The sequence below is a fragment of the Tyto alba genome, unplaced genomic scaffold (genome assembly GCF_018691265.1).
Source record: "Tyto alba isolate M040663 unplaced genomic scaffold, T.alba_DEE_v4.0 Super-Scaffold_2, whole genome shotgun sequence".
Taxonomy (NCBI): domain Eukaryota; kingdom Metazoa; phylum Chordata; class Aves; order Strigiformes; family Tytonidae; genus Tyto; species Tyto alba.
The window spans coordinates 82348447-82366471 of NW_024881282.1; the positions used below are offsets into that span (position 1 = coordinate 82348447).

The 18025-nt window shown below is 44.4% G+C and overlaps 1 protein-coding gene across 1 annotated transcript in view; it reads right to left on the reverse strand.

The window, feature by feature from the left end:
* The window catches only part of ELAPOR2 (endosome-lysosome associated apoptosis and autophagy regulator family member 2), a 100904-nt gene extending 84120 nt beyond the window's left edge, over nt 1–16784 (reverse strand). Inside the window, exon 1 of the mRNA XM_042792422.1 lies at nt 16422–16784. Within this exon, the coding sequence (XP_042648356.1) occupies nt 16422–16556 (135 nt within the window). The 5' untranslated portion in view covers nt 16557–16784. The remainder of the gene's footprint in view (nt 1–16421) is intronic.
* Nucleotides 16785–18025: the final 1241 nt, after the last annotated feature.

Genomic DNA, 18025 nt, shown 5'->3' on the forward strand with positions numbered 1-18025 from the left:
TGGGTTGTGGGATTTTCAACCTTTCAGTCTCAAAACCTAACAAATTCACCTCCTAATCTACTGTTTCTCAAAAGGGTGATCTGAAAAATCATATTTTTTCCAGTGACCTCCTAAATATTCTGAGAAAAAAAAAAAAAGTTAAAGAGAAAATTGAAGAAAATGGTGGTAAAGGTTGTTTATAAATATATTTATCTTCATTGTCTTAATTCTATTGAGTCATTCAGTCTTTTAGTCACCCAGCAGTAATATTGGGACAGGTTTTATTCAGTTCTATAAAGTGAATATTTTTCCATTGACTGCAATGAGCTTTCTATGACTTTTTATAATTTTCCTTTTATACTTACAGCCAAATAATTTGTCAAACTGAGAATGATTTTATTACTACCAACCAATATATGACAACTATTCTTTACTATTCATGACAAGAAAATCTTACAATTTAAGGGTTATCCATGAAGGGTTGTTTTTTATGGGATTTTGGGTTTGGTTTTTTTGTTGTTTTTTTTTTTTTTCTTTTTCTAAGAGTCTCACTCACTACAGGCATTTAAATGCACATGTAATAATATTTTAAGTTTAATAAACGCACACACCCTTGCTACATGGCTAAACTTCTTCAGTGATACTTTCACTATCTGTGGCAGCACATCTGTGACTACCCTACAAATACTCACCTCACTGCCTCACACAACTTTACTTCCATATAGCCATAATCAAATTTTCCAGGAGTTATGAGATCCCACTATTTCCAACCATTTCAATGATAATGCCTTTTCCTGAGGTTGTATATTCCAAAGCAGGAATCCCTATTTCAATACTCAACAAAATGATTTAAAAGTAACTTTTCACTTGTTATTGTTTGTGACAAGAGCTTTTCAGGTCACCGCATGTGAAACTTTGTGGCAGAGAACAGGGTCACAGTGGTACTGGGTACATCTTCACCCCAACCCAAAAAGACCAATCCTTTAAACACCTTGCTGAAGTAGGCTTTCAGGACTTAAATCTGTAATATTGAAGCCAACTAGCTTGAAAGATCAAGCGTTAACAGAGATGTTAGGCTTAAGAAAAAAATGTCAGGTTTAATGCCAATATTCATGATCCCATGCAGGCCCATCAAAAGTAGAATTAATGGGCTACAGCTTTTTAACTATCAATATTTAAGCAGCCTATTCATAGCTTAAGTACTTGTTTTGTTAACTACTGGGAATCCATCTCTTATCTACTCTTTTACATCAGTAAAAAAGGTAAAAAGAAGTGTAGTGCCTCACATGTTTGATTTTATAGTATTTTCCCTCCCCCGCTGTCATAAGTTTCTACCTGCAAAACTATAAAGGAGAAAACACACTAAACCCTCATGTTTTGTTGTTTGGTATTCAACAGTCAGAGCACAAAGCAAATAAGCAGCCTTGCAGAGGGAACAATGACACATTGCCTCCACGTGCCACGTTTGCGTGGAGTTCCCACATCCCGCTTTAGCCAAGAGCTGCAGGTGATGTCCATGCTGAATACTGAAGGGTCTTCCAAGACCACCCACATGATGACACTCATCTGTCCTCCCTATGTCAAGGAAAGCTTTGGGTAGCGGTGGAAGATGTTCCCCAAAGTGCTCCGAGACGCCAGGTGCTCGGGCACAGCCTGTGTGCCACGATGCCATCGGGGTGGACAGTCCCCAGCTGGCCGGGTGCCACTCGCCTACACTCTACCACACGAACAGAGCAGCATCCAGACACAGCAGCAGAGAACTGTTTGTGCAAGGTCATTTCCATACACGCAAACCAGCTTTTGTTTTCAGGAAAGTAAATTTTAGTGCCTATTATTCACAAACATCGACTATACGGTACGTCTTACACAAACACTGTGTGCATATGGACACTAGATAAAGCCACCCACAGGATCTCAGTACAGCATACTCTAATTCACACACGCTGGCACTGTGTAATAACCCAAAACGTTCTCCAAGAACAAGATTCATGTTTCACTGCAAATATGGTTAGGCTTTTTATTCAGAGCTACACAGTTATTACAGTTGAGAAGGCCTGACAGTATCAAAGTTGATCACAGTTCTAATTATAACTTTTAATATGCTGGATTTTATTCATTCCTCCTCCTTTTCAACCTTGATGTTTTATTCCCAGCTATTCAAGGCTTAAGACTCGTAAATGAAAAGAGAAGCTTCTATTTTTTTGAGTATAGATGTTGCTGACTATTGCCTATCCAGAAGGCAATATGCACAAAAAGGAGTTCAAGGTATAACTATTTAATAGCCCAAAAGCAAACCCCAATAAGGTGATTACCTGAGGTACCTGCAGCATCCCAACAGATGTATTAAAGCCACAAGGAAAATTTCTGAGCTTTTGTTTGTGAAAGAGTCAAGGTCAGCGGGAGGTTCCAGACCTGAGATGGACAGCAACCAGATGAGTCAACTGCTTCAAGGTGATTGCGCAGATCTTGGCCCCATGCAGCCTCCACTCAACAGATGTATAAGCTTTTCCCAGACTTCTCTTGGACACGCAGCTTTCCATCCCCCAAGACAACTTTTTCCTCTTTATTTCTGCCCCTTGCCCTCTTTCTGAACCCCTGCACCAATGCTGTTATCAATTTCAGCAGTTTCTGAAGCACCAGCCAAGTGAACCCATTTCTCGTTATGCCTTGTCACATCCTTTCTTTATCAGATGCAAGATAAAATCATAAATCTGGGTGCTTTTTTATATTCTAAAAATAAAGGACACAGCAAAAACCTCACTTCGGATGCTTCTGAGACATGTAGAGTCAACAAACAAGAACTACATTAGACATAAAACATCTGAATAAAATGATTTACCTCAGATGAGCACCTGAGCTGCTAATTTCAGTGGGAAAAATATATCCATGTACTTGAGAAAACTGAGAGAGATGGAGCAAATTTTAAGATAAATATTATAGCATATTTGTCTATGAGGCTCCTCCAATCTGAGTGAACCATTTAGCACAACATAAACATTTTTGGTCATGTGCAAGTGCATCCTAGAGCCTGTGCATCTCGTTCTGTACGGCCACTACCTCACTGAGCCACGGCTCTGAACCAAGTTCAACTTCTGCAGTTACAGTATCCACAGGGAAAATACATCTTCAAGGATTCAGTTCACAAACTATCGCCAAACCACCCGTCTCATCCTTGCAGAGCTCCGAGCAGGTTCATGTGGAGCAGTATAAAGGTAATACAATTTTACAAGTTGTCCACTTTAATCCAGTGAAGACCTGAACTGTGGCCAAATTTAATCATCTGAGGAATCAATGTGGCCCATTTCATTGCACTTCCTCTCCAGTAGCAAAGTCCCACAGCAGCATTCTGTCCAATCTGCTACACTAATTAAATTTTAAAAACCATATAAAAGGACAACATAAGTTAGTCTTAAAAAGTTCACTGAATGTATACAGAACAAAGCAAGTATTTTTATGAAAACCCACAAAAGACAGCATGAAATGAGCACCAAACTGAATTAACATTTAAATATTTTTAAAGAACACCAGTCAATACATTTTTTTCAACACTACACCTAAAGGAAAATCTTTGATTTACTGGAAGTAAAAGGTTTAAATTCAATAATGTATCTCAGTTATGTCAGAGTATTGACTGTCTGCAAGTCACAGAATTCCCTGACCTTAATCCAGAACGGTATTTAAGCATGAACTTCATCTTAAATAAGGCATTAGTTTTCAAACTTCAGTGGAATTATTAATGCACTTAAAACCAGACATATGCACAAGCATTTTGCAAAGCTTCTGTTCCTGCCCCTCTGATGTCAGTTATCAGTTTCCATTAGCTGTGCGAGTTTTTCATACGGCACTAGGCAGCGGAAAAATATTGGAACAATGCTGTTATTAGAGGGAAGTGTGGGTGATGCTCACTCATCTGATCTTGTACATTTTTCTGCCCTGTCACCTGCTCTACAATTTCCTACCAAATGCATTTGCTCCGTATTTCCTTTTCTCTCAAGAGATGTTACTATATGAAAAAATATCCACCAGCTATTTGGCTTGTTTAGGGCAGGAGCAGGGTACAGCTATGAAAAGCCCATCCCTCGCTTCCTCATCACCACTGAGCCAGGTCTGTGTGCTCTTGGTGTGTTCCTCACTCAAGCCATGGGGATGGGTGAGTCTGGATCACTTCTGAGCTCAGCTTTTCCCTTTCAGACTTTGACTTCATCAGAGACTAAGGCTTAGGTACAGCCAGGGATAGATATAGTGAAATAAACCTTCAGTGTGGAAGGGATTACCCTAGTATCAGCCCAATACAAAGTCTCCTCTACCAATATATATAGTCCAGAAAAGAAGGGGGGTGAAAGCTACAAGTATTAGTCACTTCTGTGTCAATGCAAGTGATTTGCACTAGAACTCGAACTCACATAATTTCCTTGAGACAGGATTTTAACCAAAGTGGTCACACTGGCAAAAAAACATATTTATAGCCAGGATTTTAATTGATACACTTACAGATAATATTACAAAATAAGGATTCTGGTAATGAAGAAAACATGTGCTTCTTTCACTGAGCCTAATTAATCCTTGGGGGGAAGTAAAAATAGAAATACTTTTATTGACTTCAGGCTTTGCCAAAGCTGCATTTACTTATATGAAAATCATGACCAGATTCTGCTTTTTACAAATACAAATTTAACTCTGGAGTCTTCTGTCTGGGGAAAAAAAATTGCAAACCAAAACCCTCCAGACTACAGAAAGACTGTGAACTGTTTCCTTCTCCCATTAGGTTTTTTTTCAGTGTATGCTTTGCTGCCAATATCATGCAGCATTTTATTTGTTTGCTGACCAGATGGCAGAATATTTTCAAACAGGAAAAAAAAAAAAAAAAAAAAGCAACTCATAGCAAATAAGATTTTTTTTTTTTATTTTTTACAATTTTTAGCTGAATCTTCATCAATACTGAACCTTGGCAATGCTACATGTTTTTATAACTATTCCATTTTGGGGGGGAAAAAAAAAAAAAAAAAAAAAAAAAAAGAGACAGATGCCACCTGTAACATCAGAGGGAGGTCATGTTTGGGAGGTTTAGCTTAGCTCAGGAACTTCTGACTTTCAACCACATGTCCCAGGATTGGACCATGCCCTTTGTGACTGCTTAACTGTATTATGTGTCTGAAGTAACCCTGTTCATTGAACGAAGCAAGATTTTAAATCACAGCCTGACAAGAAAAATATATAACCGCATATTCTTATGAGGAAGCCTCATCCAATATTGCCCTCTTGGGTTGCCTCCAAGCCCACAGAGTCCATTTCCACTGCAAGAATAACTAATAATTAAAACCAAGGACAAGCTAGCAGCCCAAGGCAGCCTGAGCTAAGCAAATGATGGAGGAAATGTATTTTAGATTTAACTCAGTCATCAGCTGCATTCAGCTCCTAGAGTCTTCTCTATATTTACACTGCTAACCCCAGTCAAAATGAACTCCAGTAGCAGGGTCTAGCCAAAGCTCTGCTCAGTGCATACTTCTTCTGAAGTCCAGATTTACCCACAGGGCTAAGGCAGCTTTTTAGGCAGCTACAAATCCAAATTTGTTAGTATTCCTAGCAGCCAGATGGTGCCTGGAGCTACAGGCTTCCATCTCACATAGAACCAAGGCTGGGTTGAGGTATGAGCTGGGTGATGACAGCAGTAAGCAGAGCTTTGGCTGAAGCACCATTAAACCCTCTTCGAGGGGCAGAGGTTATTGAAGTGGCTGTATCGGTCAAATCAACCTGCAGTGACTCATCAGCCCACGGACTACGGAGAAAGGCAGGACAAGGAAGAGATCAGAGTTTTGCTCAGGCACGGTTCCTGAGCTGTCCCTTGCCATTGATTGCACTCATGAGATATGACCCAGTCTACGACACAATGAAAGAAATACATTCATAGCTGGTTTTCCTGCCCGGGTAATGCAGTCAGCCTGTAACCATGCACACTGTAAACAATCATAAATTGGACACCCACCTTTTTGCACTGGGAAATTAAATCCAAATACAAGGTCTAGCCCATCTGACAAACTTGCAATAAATTAAAAGCTAATCATTACATGCAACCTTACGTGTCAGGTTTAATCCTGCATATATCGTAGCCAAAGATTTATAGTCATGAGCTTGGTGTTAATTACTCCATGGATAGGAAGGGACTCTATTGTGTGATAACGCGCCTTTGGTAGGACGCTGCTACAAGGCAAAACAATAAAACTCTTTACTCACAGCTCTCCAGAATAAAGGACCGAGGTTGTACTCCTGCTGTGTTTCCATTTTAATTCAGCCATCCAGAGACAAAGATCTAGGTCCCTTCTCCAGTGTAATTAGGTCATTGCAGAGACCTAGCTCCACCACTGCCATGTCCCAGCCTTATCAACACACTTTCACCCCTGCATCTCACAGACCACTGCAGAGAAACCTCATAGCTTGTGTAACAGCTAATGTAAATCATTTACAGTGGAGATTAACTCCACTGATGGGTCCAGATTCATTTTATTTTACTTTAGATAACTAAAAGTTGAACATCTACCTGACATAAGCCAGAGTCCCTCCATAATCAGTGGAAAAAAGTGGGCATATTCAGCAGAAAAATCACACCACCCTTCCAGAACAGGAAAAATTGGCCTCAAAGGATGATTGTCTCTGTCTTGACAAATAGACATTTAGGTCAGACTAGATGCCTAACTTGTACAGTTAAAAGTGAGATAACTCCTTTTCATGGTATGAAATGCTGGTTCTGCCCAGTGCTCAGCTACTTCCACACCACCAGGGTCTCATGCTTGGACTTTGCATGGACCACTGGAGCAAGTTTTCTGTTGACACCGATTTTCTGCTGTCCTGAAGAACTACAAGGGTGCTACGTGCCCTAACACGGTGGCTATTTAAGTAACTGTATCCAGTTATAGCCATCTCATGACAAAGCTTCCTCCACTATCTTTATTGTCTAACTGGAGGACTACTGTGGGAGTTCATCCACAGCTTCTACTGCAGTGTCCTATCCCGTGCCAGTTTGCATGGGCAAATCCATGCCAGGGAGCACACTAACAAACCTTGGGGTGATCTGGACAGTTCAAGGACCAGAGCTCTTTAGACCTGTCATGTTTAGCTGGCTAGAGGCTGCCTATGAAAGCAGGATATTGCCCCAATAATTTACTTTTATTTCCAGCAAGTGTGGTGCCCAATGAGGTGCTACTGAGTCTCCCCATCAGACTAACCATCTGTAAATGCTAAAGTTGAAAAATGGCAAAGTTTGTTAATCAAATTGTACTTTCAGTACCAGTCACATAGAGAGTCCTAAAACCTTGACTCAGGCATCGTTGCTTCCACTGCATCAAATTCATGTGACTTATTTAAGCGTCACAGGACCTTAAAACACTGTGTAACTTAGCTCCAGTTCACTTAACGTTCCATACTTTGCTTTTCAAGGTTAACATTTTTCAACTCTTCTCTGAAATACTGAGGAGCTGACTTACCTTTTCTTTTCCCCTCCTTTTTCAATGAAAGTTGTGATTGCTTCATAACCACACGCTAAGGCTTTAAGGAAATCTTTTCCCTTGTTTAGCAAAGCAGTTCAACAGATTAGCAGGCCAGTATCGCAATAGGCAATGCTGCAAATCAGCTTTTTTTTTTTTTTTTTTTTTTTAATTTAAAAGCTGGAACTGAAAAGTGATGACTCTTCAGAGAAGCTAGCAAACATTTAAGTAGGGTTGGCTTTAAGTGCAGTTAAAAATACTGCAAAAGAAAAAGATATAGAAATTGATTCTTTTATATTACAGCTCCTCTAAGCTAGGGTGAATGGGAATCCGAGCATTGATCACAGCTATTTCAGTAGGAGTGCAGGGCTCAGTGCTGAACTATTTGTGATAGATACCTGGTCTGTGCATCCCTGAAAGAATGACTTGACAGTAACAGGACATGTTGCTTTGGTGCAGGATTCAGCAACACCTCTGGATCCCCTGCCTCTTGCCATGCAGAGGCTAACACAGAGCACAGTGGGCTTCCAGCCAAAAAAAAATGGAGAAATCAGAGTCCTGGTGAATCCTATATTCAGCATCAAAACCAGGCATTAATCAACAGTCACCCTGACTGGTCTTCTGGAAGAGGAGACAGTTGGCCTGGGGTTCAGCTGTTACTTGAACAGCTCTAGGGGAGACAGACATTACCTTACCTAGCAGGGAACTTGACATTCATCACAAGGCAAGACAAGCTGCTCATCAGCAGGTCTGCAAGGCAGGTGCTTGCCAAGAAAGGTGCCGCGTGAAGAGCTGAATCGTTTCTCCACTCCCATTCTACTGAGCAGCCTCCCCCCCAGCATTACTGAGATGCACATCAGCACATATTCCCTCCATGCAAGCATAAATCCTGCTGTAAAGGAGTCTTTTTAGGGCCCCTGTTTCTTTCCTTTCAAGAGAAGTCTGAATTTCTGAAGAATTGGATGAAATAAGACCAAACAAAAGAGAGAAGAAAAGAACTGTCTTGGGAAATCTTTCTTTTTCTTCATTTCATTTAAGGGAATCACAGAGCTGGAGATAAAAAGCAGCTAACCAGAAACAAGCAGGATTTGATCAGCACTGTTGACCTGCCAGCAGGAGGGAGCCATGGATATAAAAGCCTGGGAAAAATCAGAAGTCACCCATTTCTGACGCACGTCTCTCAAAAGACGCAGCACCACCGCTACGTGTGTACAAGACACGGCCAGCCTCTGTGAAGATCTTCCTTTGAGAAACTTCAGAGAGTAAGTACAAAACCAGAAGGATTTCACACGCCACAAGAAATGCTGTGGGAAATTAACACTTTAGGAGTCAACAGCTGAGGTCTGAATCATCTTTACCCTTGAGTGTGCTGCTAAAAGTCACCACCTCAGTGCATTTTAGGTTTATGGGACAGTACGAACAATTTAGGTACTGATTTCTCTGCTATTAAATGTATACGGTACTTTAGCAAGCCAGCAGCAATTATGTTAATGGCATCTTCAGGTTTTGCATTCCCCAATCACTTCTTCCCCTAGCTTCGTTATCTGATGCATTTCAATTTTCTGACCATATTCATTACATCAAAAATACCTCTAAGCATGTTCAGGTCAGTCTCAGCCTCAGAGGGAAAGTTCAGCCTTCCCCCAACACAGGGTTTTTTCAACAAATTGGATTATAACACTAGCATTAGTAACCCACACTGGTAATTATTATATAGAAAATAGCTCTTTCGGCTGTGTCTTCCCTGGTAACTAGAATAGGGTCAAGGACTTGTCCAGTGTCGTGGACTGCCCCACCTTGTTTACGTGACTCTCTTCTCCTGATGCTCCTGTACTCAGCAGGATGGGCATATCATTTTAACCAACCCCAACTTTCCTGTGGATTATCCCTGGAAAATATTTGCACCTCTGAGGTGGAACAAAATTTAAACAAATAAAAACTGAGCTTCCCATCATTTTCACCACCAAATAATACAGTTTCTATCAGGTTTTGAGGTGTTTTCCAATAATCTTCACATATTGCCATAAAGCACCTCTGTTACGTGTTGCATTTCTTGACCATAAAACACTAACAGATAAGAGAGGTTAATGCTATATCAGAAAGGGAAAATGAGATGAGTGATTTTCCCTCTCTCTGTAGCAGTAAAAATTCTCTGTCAAATAAATTTTCTATTTGGGAATAGCCCACCATCTGAAATTTCTTTTTTTCATTGAAAACTTATCTTACAGCCAGTAAATACCTTTCCTTGCAGAGACAGCACTTGAATCTCTGAAGCCAGAGCACAGACCTCTACAACAGAGAACAACAATCCAGTTCTTTCACACCTTTAACTCACACATCTCTCATTTCCTTCTTCCTACATCAGGGAATACAATCCCCTCACCATTATCTCAGTGTAAATCCAGGCTAGCACCATCTGACCAAAATTTCGTGTTCTAGAAATAAAGAGGAGACTGCCTTCTGCCCGGTGGGTCCCAAAGCCTCCTTGCACTACTTCTAGCCCCCCAGAGACTAAACACCAAATCATCCCTGTCACTCATCCAGCTAAACACTCACCCTTTTTTTGTTTGTTTGGGTTTTTTTTTTTTGCTTGTTTTGCTTTTTTGGCAGGTTAGTTTTCAGCCAAATCAGCATTTGCTCTGACTCAGCATACAGGGACAGGATTGCTAGCACCAGCACAGGGGAGCTGGCTGCTTGGCTGCACGTGCCGTCCTAGATCATCTTAAACCAGCTGTGAGCCCTTGTCCCAAGTGTGCAGAGATTATTCTCTGGCACTATTTATAAAAGTGAGCATCACAATGCTTGTGAAACAAGGTCATTATTAGATTTGGCTAATGTTTTGTAATTTAAAGTTGTTGCTTTTTTTCCTAAAAAAAAAAAAAAGTTTGTCAAAAAAGGGGGGTTTAAGCATTCCTATTCTTCAAAACCAAATATTTTCTCTTTCAAAAGACTGAAAACCAAAATGCTTCCACTATCAGCAACCAAAACCTAAACAGACTTTCAGGTCAGGCATAACAGCTAAAATATTACCAAGGGGGAGTGGGAGGGATACTCTTCTCCAAGTAGATGTAAGAGTTAGGAAAGACACAAACACAGGAGATACCAGGACGGGACCTTTGCCGTAGCAGCCTCTAGAACGACCTTGGCAATGTCTGGGGGACACATTGGACCTGTTCCCTGACCTGCTCCCAAACACTGCTGCTTTCCTATCTCAAGTCCAAGGCTGACTTTCTTTTTACCAACCATTATCTGTTCTCCACATTTTTTTTTAGTTTTTTTTCTACTTAGCTGGCGCTTACCACTTCCTTCAGCAGGCGTCGATAGCAATTTACACATATGACATGGGGGAAGCCTGTTCTGATGGCATCTCCCCATTGCCCACAGAGTGAGCCCTGCAAGTTCTGACCTCCCTTGTCCCTGCCCCGCGGTCGCTGTGGTCTGTGGGAGCCCTGCTGATATCTTTGCTGAGCACAGGGTCAGATTAGAAGGCAAGAATTTCCCTTCGAGAGATTCTAGCATGTCATGATGCAGGTCATCGGCCAGCATAAAGCAATGCACAGCACTGCTAAAGCTTTCCCAACCAACACCCGGTGGAAAATGTGGCCCGGAGGAGGTAGCTGACAACCCAAATTGCTGCGTACACCCATCCCAGCACCCGGCTCACTGGTAGTCCCCACCGGTGCCATGCATGGATGTGTCAGGAATCCCAGCAGAGCTCCCATCCTCGCTCACCCTCTCTAAATCTACACAAGCTATGAGAAACAAAGGGGGTAAAAAAGAAAATAAAATCGAAGGTTTTTTTTTTATAGCTGATAAATACTCAACCTGAATGATCAAGTGGTGTTTGATGGTGGAAAAAGTGCAATCTTATGTTAGTTTAATGTCTACTAGTCTTTCAGATTTATGGTCTGTTATAGCAGTTTCCACGGTGTCTAATTTTCTTATTCTTGCATCATTACAACCATGGCTCACTTTCCATTTTTTATACCAGTATCTGTCCTCCTTCTCAGGTTTCCAGTTCTGACACCTAACTGGTTTCTCCTGTGCTTCCCCCCACCTTTCGCCTTGGTCTGCCTACGTGCTGGGGTGGCGATGCTTTCTGCTGCTGTACCTGTGTCTCAGCATCTGTCTTCTCATCTGTGCACCGGTTTCCACTCCATCGACTTTACTGTCAGCAGTTTTATAGCATCGCTTTTTGCTCTTCTTTCCTCATCTTTAAGACCGTCCATCACAGTGGCAAATGGAAGCCATACAATTCTCTTTTCACCCCAAAGACACAAGTCTGCATAGCAAGAGGTGATAAAAATAATATGATCTGTCTAGGAATCTTTCCACAGCTGTTTCTGTTGACTATGAACTGTTCATAAATTAAGAGTCTAAGATCTTCCAGGGTGTTTAGAAATCAGGAAATACAGCACTGAATCACCCCAGCAGCTGATACAGATAGCTCCTGCTTTGTTGCCAAAATAGCCAGTGCAGATGCTTCAGAGAACGGGACAAGAACGGGACATGGGTACCAACAGGGACAGCGAGGGAACCAACTCAGAAGGAGAATTCCTTCCTAAATGTTTAACAATGAGCTAATCCTTCCAGGGGTTTTAAGGCCAACAGAGGCTAAATGAATCCCAGAGATCAAGAAGTCCCAGAGTTTGTTTACAGTTACATGAAAATAAAAGTATTACCTTTTAAGAGTAATAACATTTAGCCTTTCAAGTGCACACAGAGCCTTTTTATTTCTACCTTGTCCTAAAGATTTGCATCTCATTAATTTTCTCTACCCCATGCATTAATGCATGTTCTTCTTTCTCTTCCTCCCTCAAATTATTACCTTCTTACTTAGACAGCATCACCCTCTGCTGTGATCACTGTATGCTTATTAACCAGTTAAAGAACAAACACAATATTCACAGCTCCTGAGTAATAATGATGAGACACAAAAACATTATTACATGTTTGGGGTTTTGGTTTGTTTTTTTGGTTTTTTTTGTTGTTTTGGTTTTTTTTTTATCATCTGCCCAACTTATTCCACCATGAGCACATGGACTGTCCCTACAGAGCCATCCACAATGATTCTAACCCTTTTTCCAAGCAGGTGCAGTTCACATACAACATAAGGGTGTGTAAGATACTCAGATTCCTTCCAGCAGACATCCCTGTTATTCCTGCCACGTGTATTTGGTGACAAGCACACTGACTTTTATCTAGCTTTGTTACATAACATCCTTCCATGACTGACATGTATCTCCTTTCCATCCTTCGCATGGAAAGACAGAACTTCACCTTGCTTCCCAGGCTGCTTAGCTTAGTATCTCGTACCTTGATTTAATATACTAATATATTTAAAATACTTCACACTTAACTAACACACACCCTATTTTTTTAACATTTTCTCATCATAAAAACTGACATTATTTCAACATACTTAATCCACTGTACTTGACCCAGTTTCATGCTCACGATATCCTTCCCTCCTTAAGACTTCCTTGGCTTCTTCTTGCAAGTGATTTTATAAAAGATTTTTTCATTGTCCAAATAAATTTATTCTATCATTTTTATCTTCTCTAGAAGTATTCCAGCAGACTAGTATCAAAATACTTTCCCTTATAGAAGGCATTTAGCATTACCCTTTCATTCACTTAGTCACTTTATAAGTCTATATTTGGTGTACCTGACTACTGAAACAGCAGGTAAACCATCCCATGTAGCAGAGTCACATTTATTATCTGTATCAGAAACATATGTGTTTGCTCTCAAACTGCATAATACCTAAGATTCAAACAGGGTATATGGAAGAAAACATTTTTGCCAGCAGCTCAGATACTCTGTATGTCTCTTTGCAAAAAATTTGGCTCAATGGGAAGTAAAAGAAGAGGCACGCAGTGATTTTATTTCTTTTTTTTTTTTTTTTTATGATTGCAAAAACAACAGAGAGAAAGGAATAATGGAATGAAGAAAAGATCCATTTAGGCTGAGTATCAGCTAAAACATCCTAAAGGCAAAGTCTGTTCAGATTTGGTTGAATCTCTAAGAGGAAGCTGAAGAAGACTCATTCAGTTCGAAACTTTAGAGAAAAGCACCAAACACCGGAAAACAAGATGTAGCAAAGATGCTCTCTCTGCACTGGCAGGGGGATGGGTATGAATATCTCATCATTTCCAACATAACAGCTGAATGTGCATTTAATAGCAGTGAAAAACATGGGTATTGACTCCACACGAAGTCATAATTTATGCAACACATCATTTGCATTAGTATCCTGTTCATTATTGGCTTAAGCAGAAAGAGTTCACCAAGCAGCTATTCTTCTACCACTGTCCTAAAATGAGCTACCAAGTCACCAGAAGCACAGGATACAGCAGCGGGTCTCCCCAGCTCCTGCACCCCAGAGCCATCCAAGCCAAGCCTGCCTCCATCTCTCGGAGGTGCACCAAGCTCACCTTCAAACAAGCTGCTGGCACTGCAGAGCTCAGGGAAAGCTTGTGATGTGAATGGGCATCGCAGCCCAGACTGAACACTGTTATATAGCTTATGGCTGTATCGATTTACTCCAGAAACTCACGGGAACATTTATTCAAGCTGCTTGTACATTTGTTTTGCAGCACAAACACGCCTTTCCTAAATCCAGTGTGCTGAACTACTACAGTCCCTGATGAAAGAAGCCAATGACAAAAAGGTTTCTGGAAAGTGACAGTGCTATACATTTTTATTTTTAATATCTATGTAATCAGAGCACCACGGAGCCTTAGGCATAGCCAGAGATGCCACTGCTCCAAATGCTGCACCAGCACAGAAATCTCACAAACTGGCAGATATCTGTATTTCTCATAACAGTGAGGAAACAAAAACAAGCTGTCAAGGAAGGGGGGGGTGGGCGGCTAACTGCAGCTAAAGGAAAGATCCACTATAGATTCAAAATTAATTACCTGCCAGTGCATTAACCCTTGTGCTTCTCAAGCCTTTTGGGTACAAAACATTAAGACCCAAGTCTTTAAAGGACTGCAATATCCTCTAATAGGCTGTGCTTTCTCATTACGTGACTTCTCTCTGTCTGAGTCTGCCCAAAACAGAATCAATCACAACAAGAGCTGCTGTGATCTTAATGGCAATACACCCAGATGACTCGAATTAGGCTGAATTAGGGCAAATAGCAAAGTTCTGAGACCAACACATAACAGCCAGGTATTAGCCATGTTTCACATGAACTTTTGTTCTTCCCTTTTATAAATCAGCTGATCTTCTACACTGGTTCCTTGTAAGCTCCTTTTTTTTTTTTTTTCCCTCCCTCTCCATCCAGACATGTTTGTAATTATATTCCCTGGAACATACAGTTGCATGGCTGTACACACACACCAGCACAAGTAACATACAGCATTTTAACCGTGTGAGTGAGGGATGTCTCTGTCTCAAAAAGTATTCAAGTGAAACTAAAGTAAAACGTTGTCCAACCTTCTGAAAAGAAAGCAAAAGCATTCAGGTACAGATCCAAAGGGGCACAGAAGTGGGACTCCGAAGAGAATTTGCACACCTAAAGCCCAATACATAATGCTCAAAATACCAGCTCTACACCTTTGGTACCTCTGCTGAGATTCAGCTGTTACCTTTAACCATCTGCAGAGGTTCATTTTCTTAAGCAAAGACTTTAGGATAAGATCAGCTATAGGAGGGCCTGTTTCCCTTCACTGTCTAACACAGGAGATCGGTAATTCAAAGCAGTGGGCTACTTAAATCCCCCTCTCTGAGGATGACCAACATTTAGGAGAAACATGCCCAAAACAGACACCAATTTGGGTATCCCACACATCCCCCTGCTGCAAGATTTCCTATGCTAGACTAGCACTAAGGTCTCCCACTGAGGCTCTGCTACTTAGAAGACAAAAGGTAGATTCAATAGGCAAAGAGGGAATATTCCCTGGCTCAGGAGTGGCCTCTTTCACCACAGAAAGGAGACATGGGCTTCTGCACCCCCAGCCAAGGAGGTCCCACACTGCAATAGCCCCCAAGCACAGATCTGTGTGCTCCGACCTGGCTGCAGTCACCCACCTCCAATCCAACCCGAGGATATACAAATTATTTCTTGCTAAACAGTGCAACTGCAGTAGGAGAGGTGAGGAAGCTCTTCCCAGAGCATCCTCGGAGGGGTAGGAGAAAAGGGACTGACCGCTGCCAACCCATTTACAAGTTTCTGCTTGCTGGAGCAGTGCACAGCCACTGAGACCTGTTTGGGAAGGTGGTATCTAGCCTCCTCCCCAATACACCTAGATTTAAAACACAGGAAGGACCCACTTGCTCTTTAAAAGTAGCAGAGATGATCTCCCTGAATGGAGGAGTGAGGATGGAAACCCTGGAGCAAAGGCTCAGCTGTGGTCCCCTCCATCAGGGCTCCTTCTGGGCCAGCCAGGGCTGGGCATCCCTGTCTGGCAGCCTCAGCTCCCGCATCCCGCGCAGCCCTGCCGAGCAGTCCCTGCTCCCAAGGCACCGAGTCCCTCCTGTTTTGGGTTTTTATAGTGGGAGAGAAGCAGAAAGTTTCTCTCCCCATGTCACACGCTCGGCTCAGCCGAGGACACCCCGGGCTGACACGTGGGGGTCGGGACAGCTCCATCACCCCATCTCCTTCCACCCATCCTTTTGCACCGATTTAACACAGTATTTAGAAAAGCAGCGAGGCCACTCGAGTCCCACTCGTGCAGATGGGGGGCTCTGCTATTTGCACGCACGGGAGGGAGCAGCAACACCCGGGGGGGGGGGGGGGGGGGGGCGGGCCGTGATACGGGGGGGGCTCGGCCGCCCCGCAGAGCCCCCAGCAGCACGGCGGCGGAGGGACCTTCTCCGCGTGTCCGACCCCCTCTATTGTCCCACGGTCAGCCCTGGGGGAGCAGCAACCGCCAGCAACGCCCCCCTCCCGGGGTACCTTCCCTCCCGCCCCTATGGATGAGGAAAACCCCAAGGGAGGAGGAAAAATCTCACCTCTTCGCAGGGCGGCAGCTGCAGGGCGGCCGCCTGCCAGCCCAGCAGCCAGCAGCACACCCAGGCGCTGCCCGGGTACCCCCGCTCTGCTCCGGCCCGCCGCATCCTCATCCTCCTCATCCTCATCCTCATCATCCTCCGCCCCCGCCGCGGAGCGCCCGCGCACCCCTTCCCGGGGGGGGGGGTGTGGGGGAACAGGGGGTGTAGATCACCGCCCCCTGCTCCTGCCGGAGACCTCCCTGCCCCGGCCGGGGGGTCGGGCTGGCCCTGGCCCTGCGCCCCGCCTGCAGCCGGGCATAACCCCGGGGCTGGCACGGACCGGCCGCCCGCTCCCGGCAGCGGCACCGCCAAAGCCGGGAGGAGGGGCCGGGAGCGGGGGGAGGAGGAGGAGGAGGAGGAGGAGGAAGAAAGCAGCGCAGGCGCACGCTGCCGGGGCTCATCCAGCCCCGGCGTGGCAAGCGGGAGCGCGGCAGCATCCTCCCGGTTGCATCCCCCCAGCCCCAAAGGCTCTGGGGTAGGAGCGGCACCGGGGGGGGGGGGGGGTGAAACCCCGCAGGCAGCCCCGGCTCTGCTGGGGGAGCGCGACAGCACCCCCCGATTGGACACTCCCCGGCCCCAAAAGGCTTTGGGGTGGGAGCGGTACCGGGGCGGGGGGGGGGGGGGGGGGGGGTGTGAAACCCTGCAGGCAGCCCCGGCTCTGCTGGGGGAGCGCGACAGCACCCCCCGGTTGGACACTCCCCGGCCCCAAAAGGCTTTGGGGTGGGAGCGGTACCGGGGGGGGGGGGGGTGTGTGTGTGTGAATCCCCCCCTCGGCCCGGCCCTCCTGCGGGATGCGGGCCCGCAGCCCCCGTCACCCCTCGCCTGGCTGCCGGCGCCTCCGCTCCCCACCCCCGCGCACGGCAGCGCCAGGCGGTGCGGGGCGCTTACACCCCTCTCCCGGCTCCTCCAGCGCGAAGGATGCCCGTGTGCCCCCCTAAAGGGGGATCCCGCCGGGTGGGATGTGTGAGGGGACCGCTCATCTCCCTGCCAGAGCGTGACAGCGACCCTCCTCCGTGGGATGGGAGAGCAGCTTATTCACGGCCTGACCCCAATCACTAATACCCCCACAATTATGCAGACTTCTCCCTCAGTGGTTACCTTTCAGCCCCGATTTTGCCTCCCCTTACCCAGCAACGTCCTGCTACTCATTCCTAGGGAAGTGTTTTCCCACCTGGGGCATTGAGGGTCCCCTGCGCCGCGCCCCCCCGCCCCGGCAGCTCTGCCAAACCTGCTCACCTTCCTGCTCCCCTGTCTCTTCCCTCCTTTCTGCCTCCTCTCACCTAACCAGCAAAACCCAGCACAGACACAGCGTTCCCCATCACTAGCACAGTATGTTCCTGTCCCTATCGATCTACCTTTTCGAATTCCAATACATAGCCCCCTTTTTTTTTTTTTTTTTTTTTTTTTACTTTTAATTTGTTGAGTGACTTTTTTTTTTTTTTTTTGGCAATTTTACTGCAGTTCCTGCTCACCATGATCCAGGTTTGACTCAGCCTTTATTCATCTCTTGAAAAGAGATGAGGAGTGTAAGGGCAGAGGCAGATATTTGCCTGCACCATGTAACC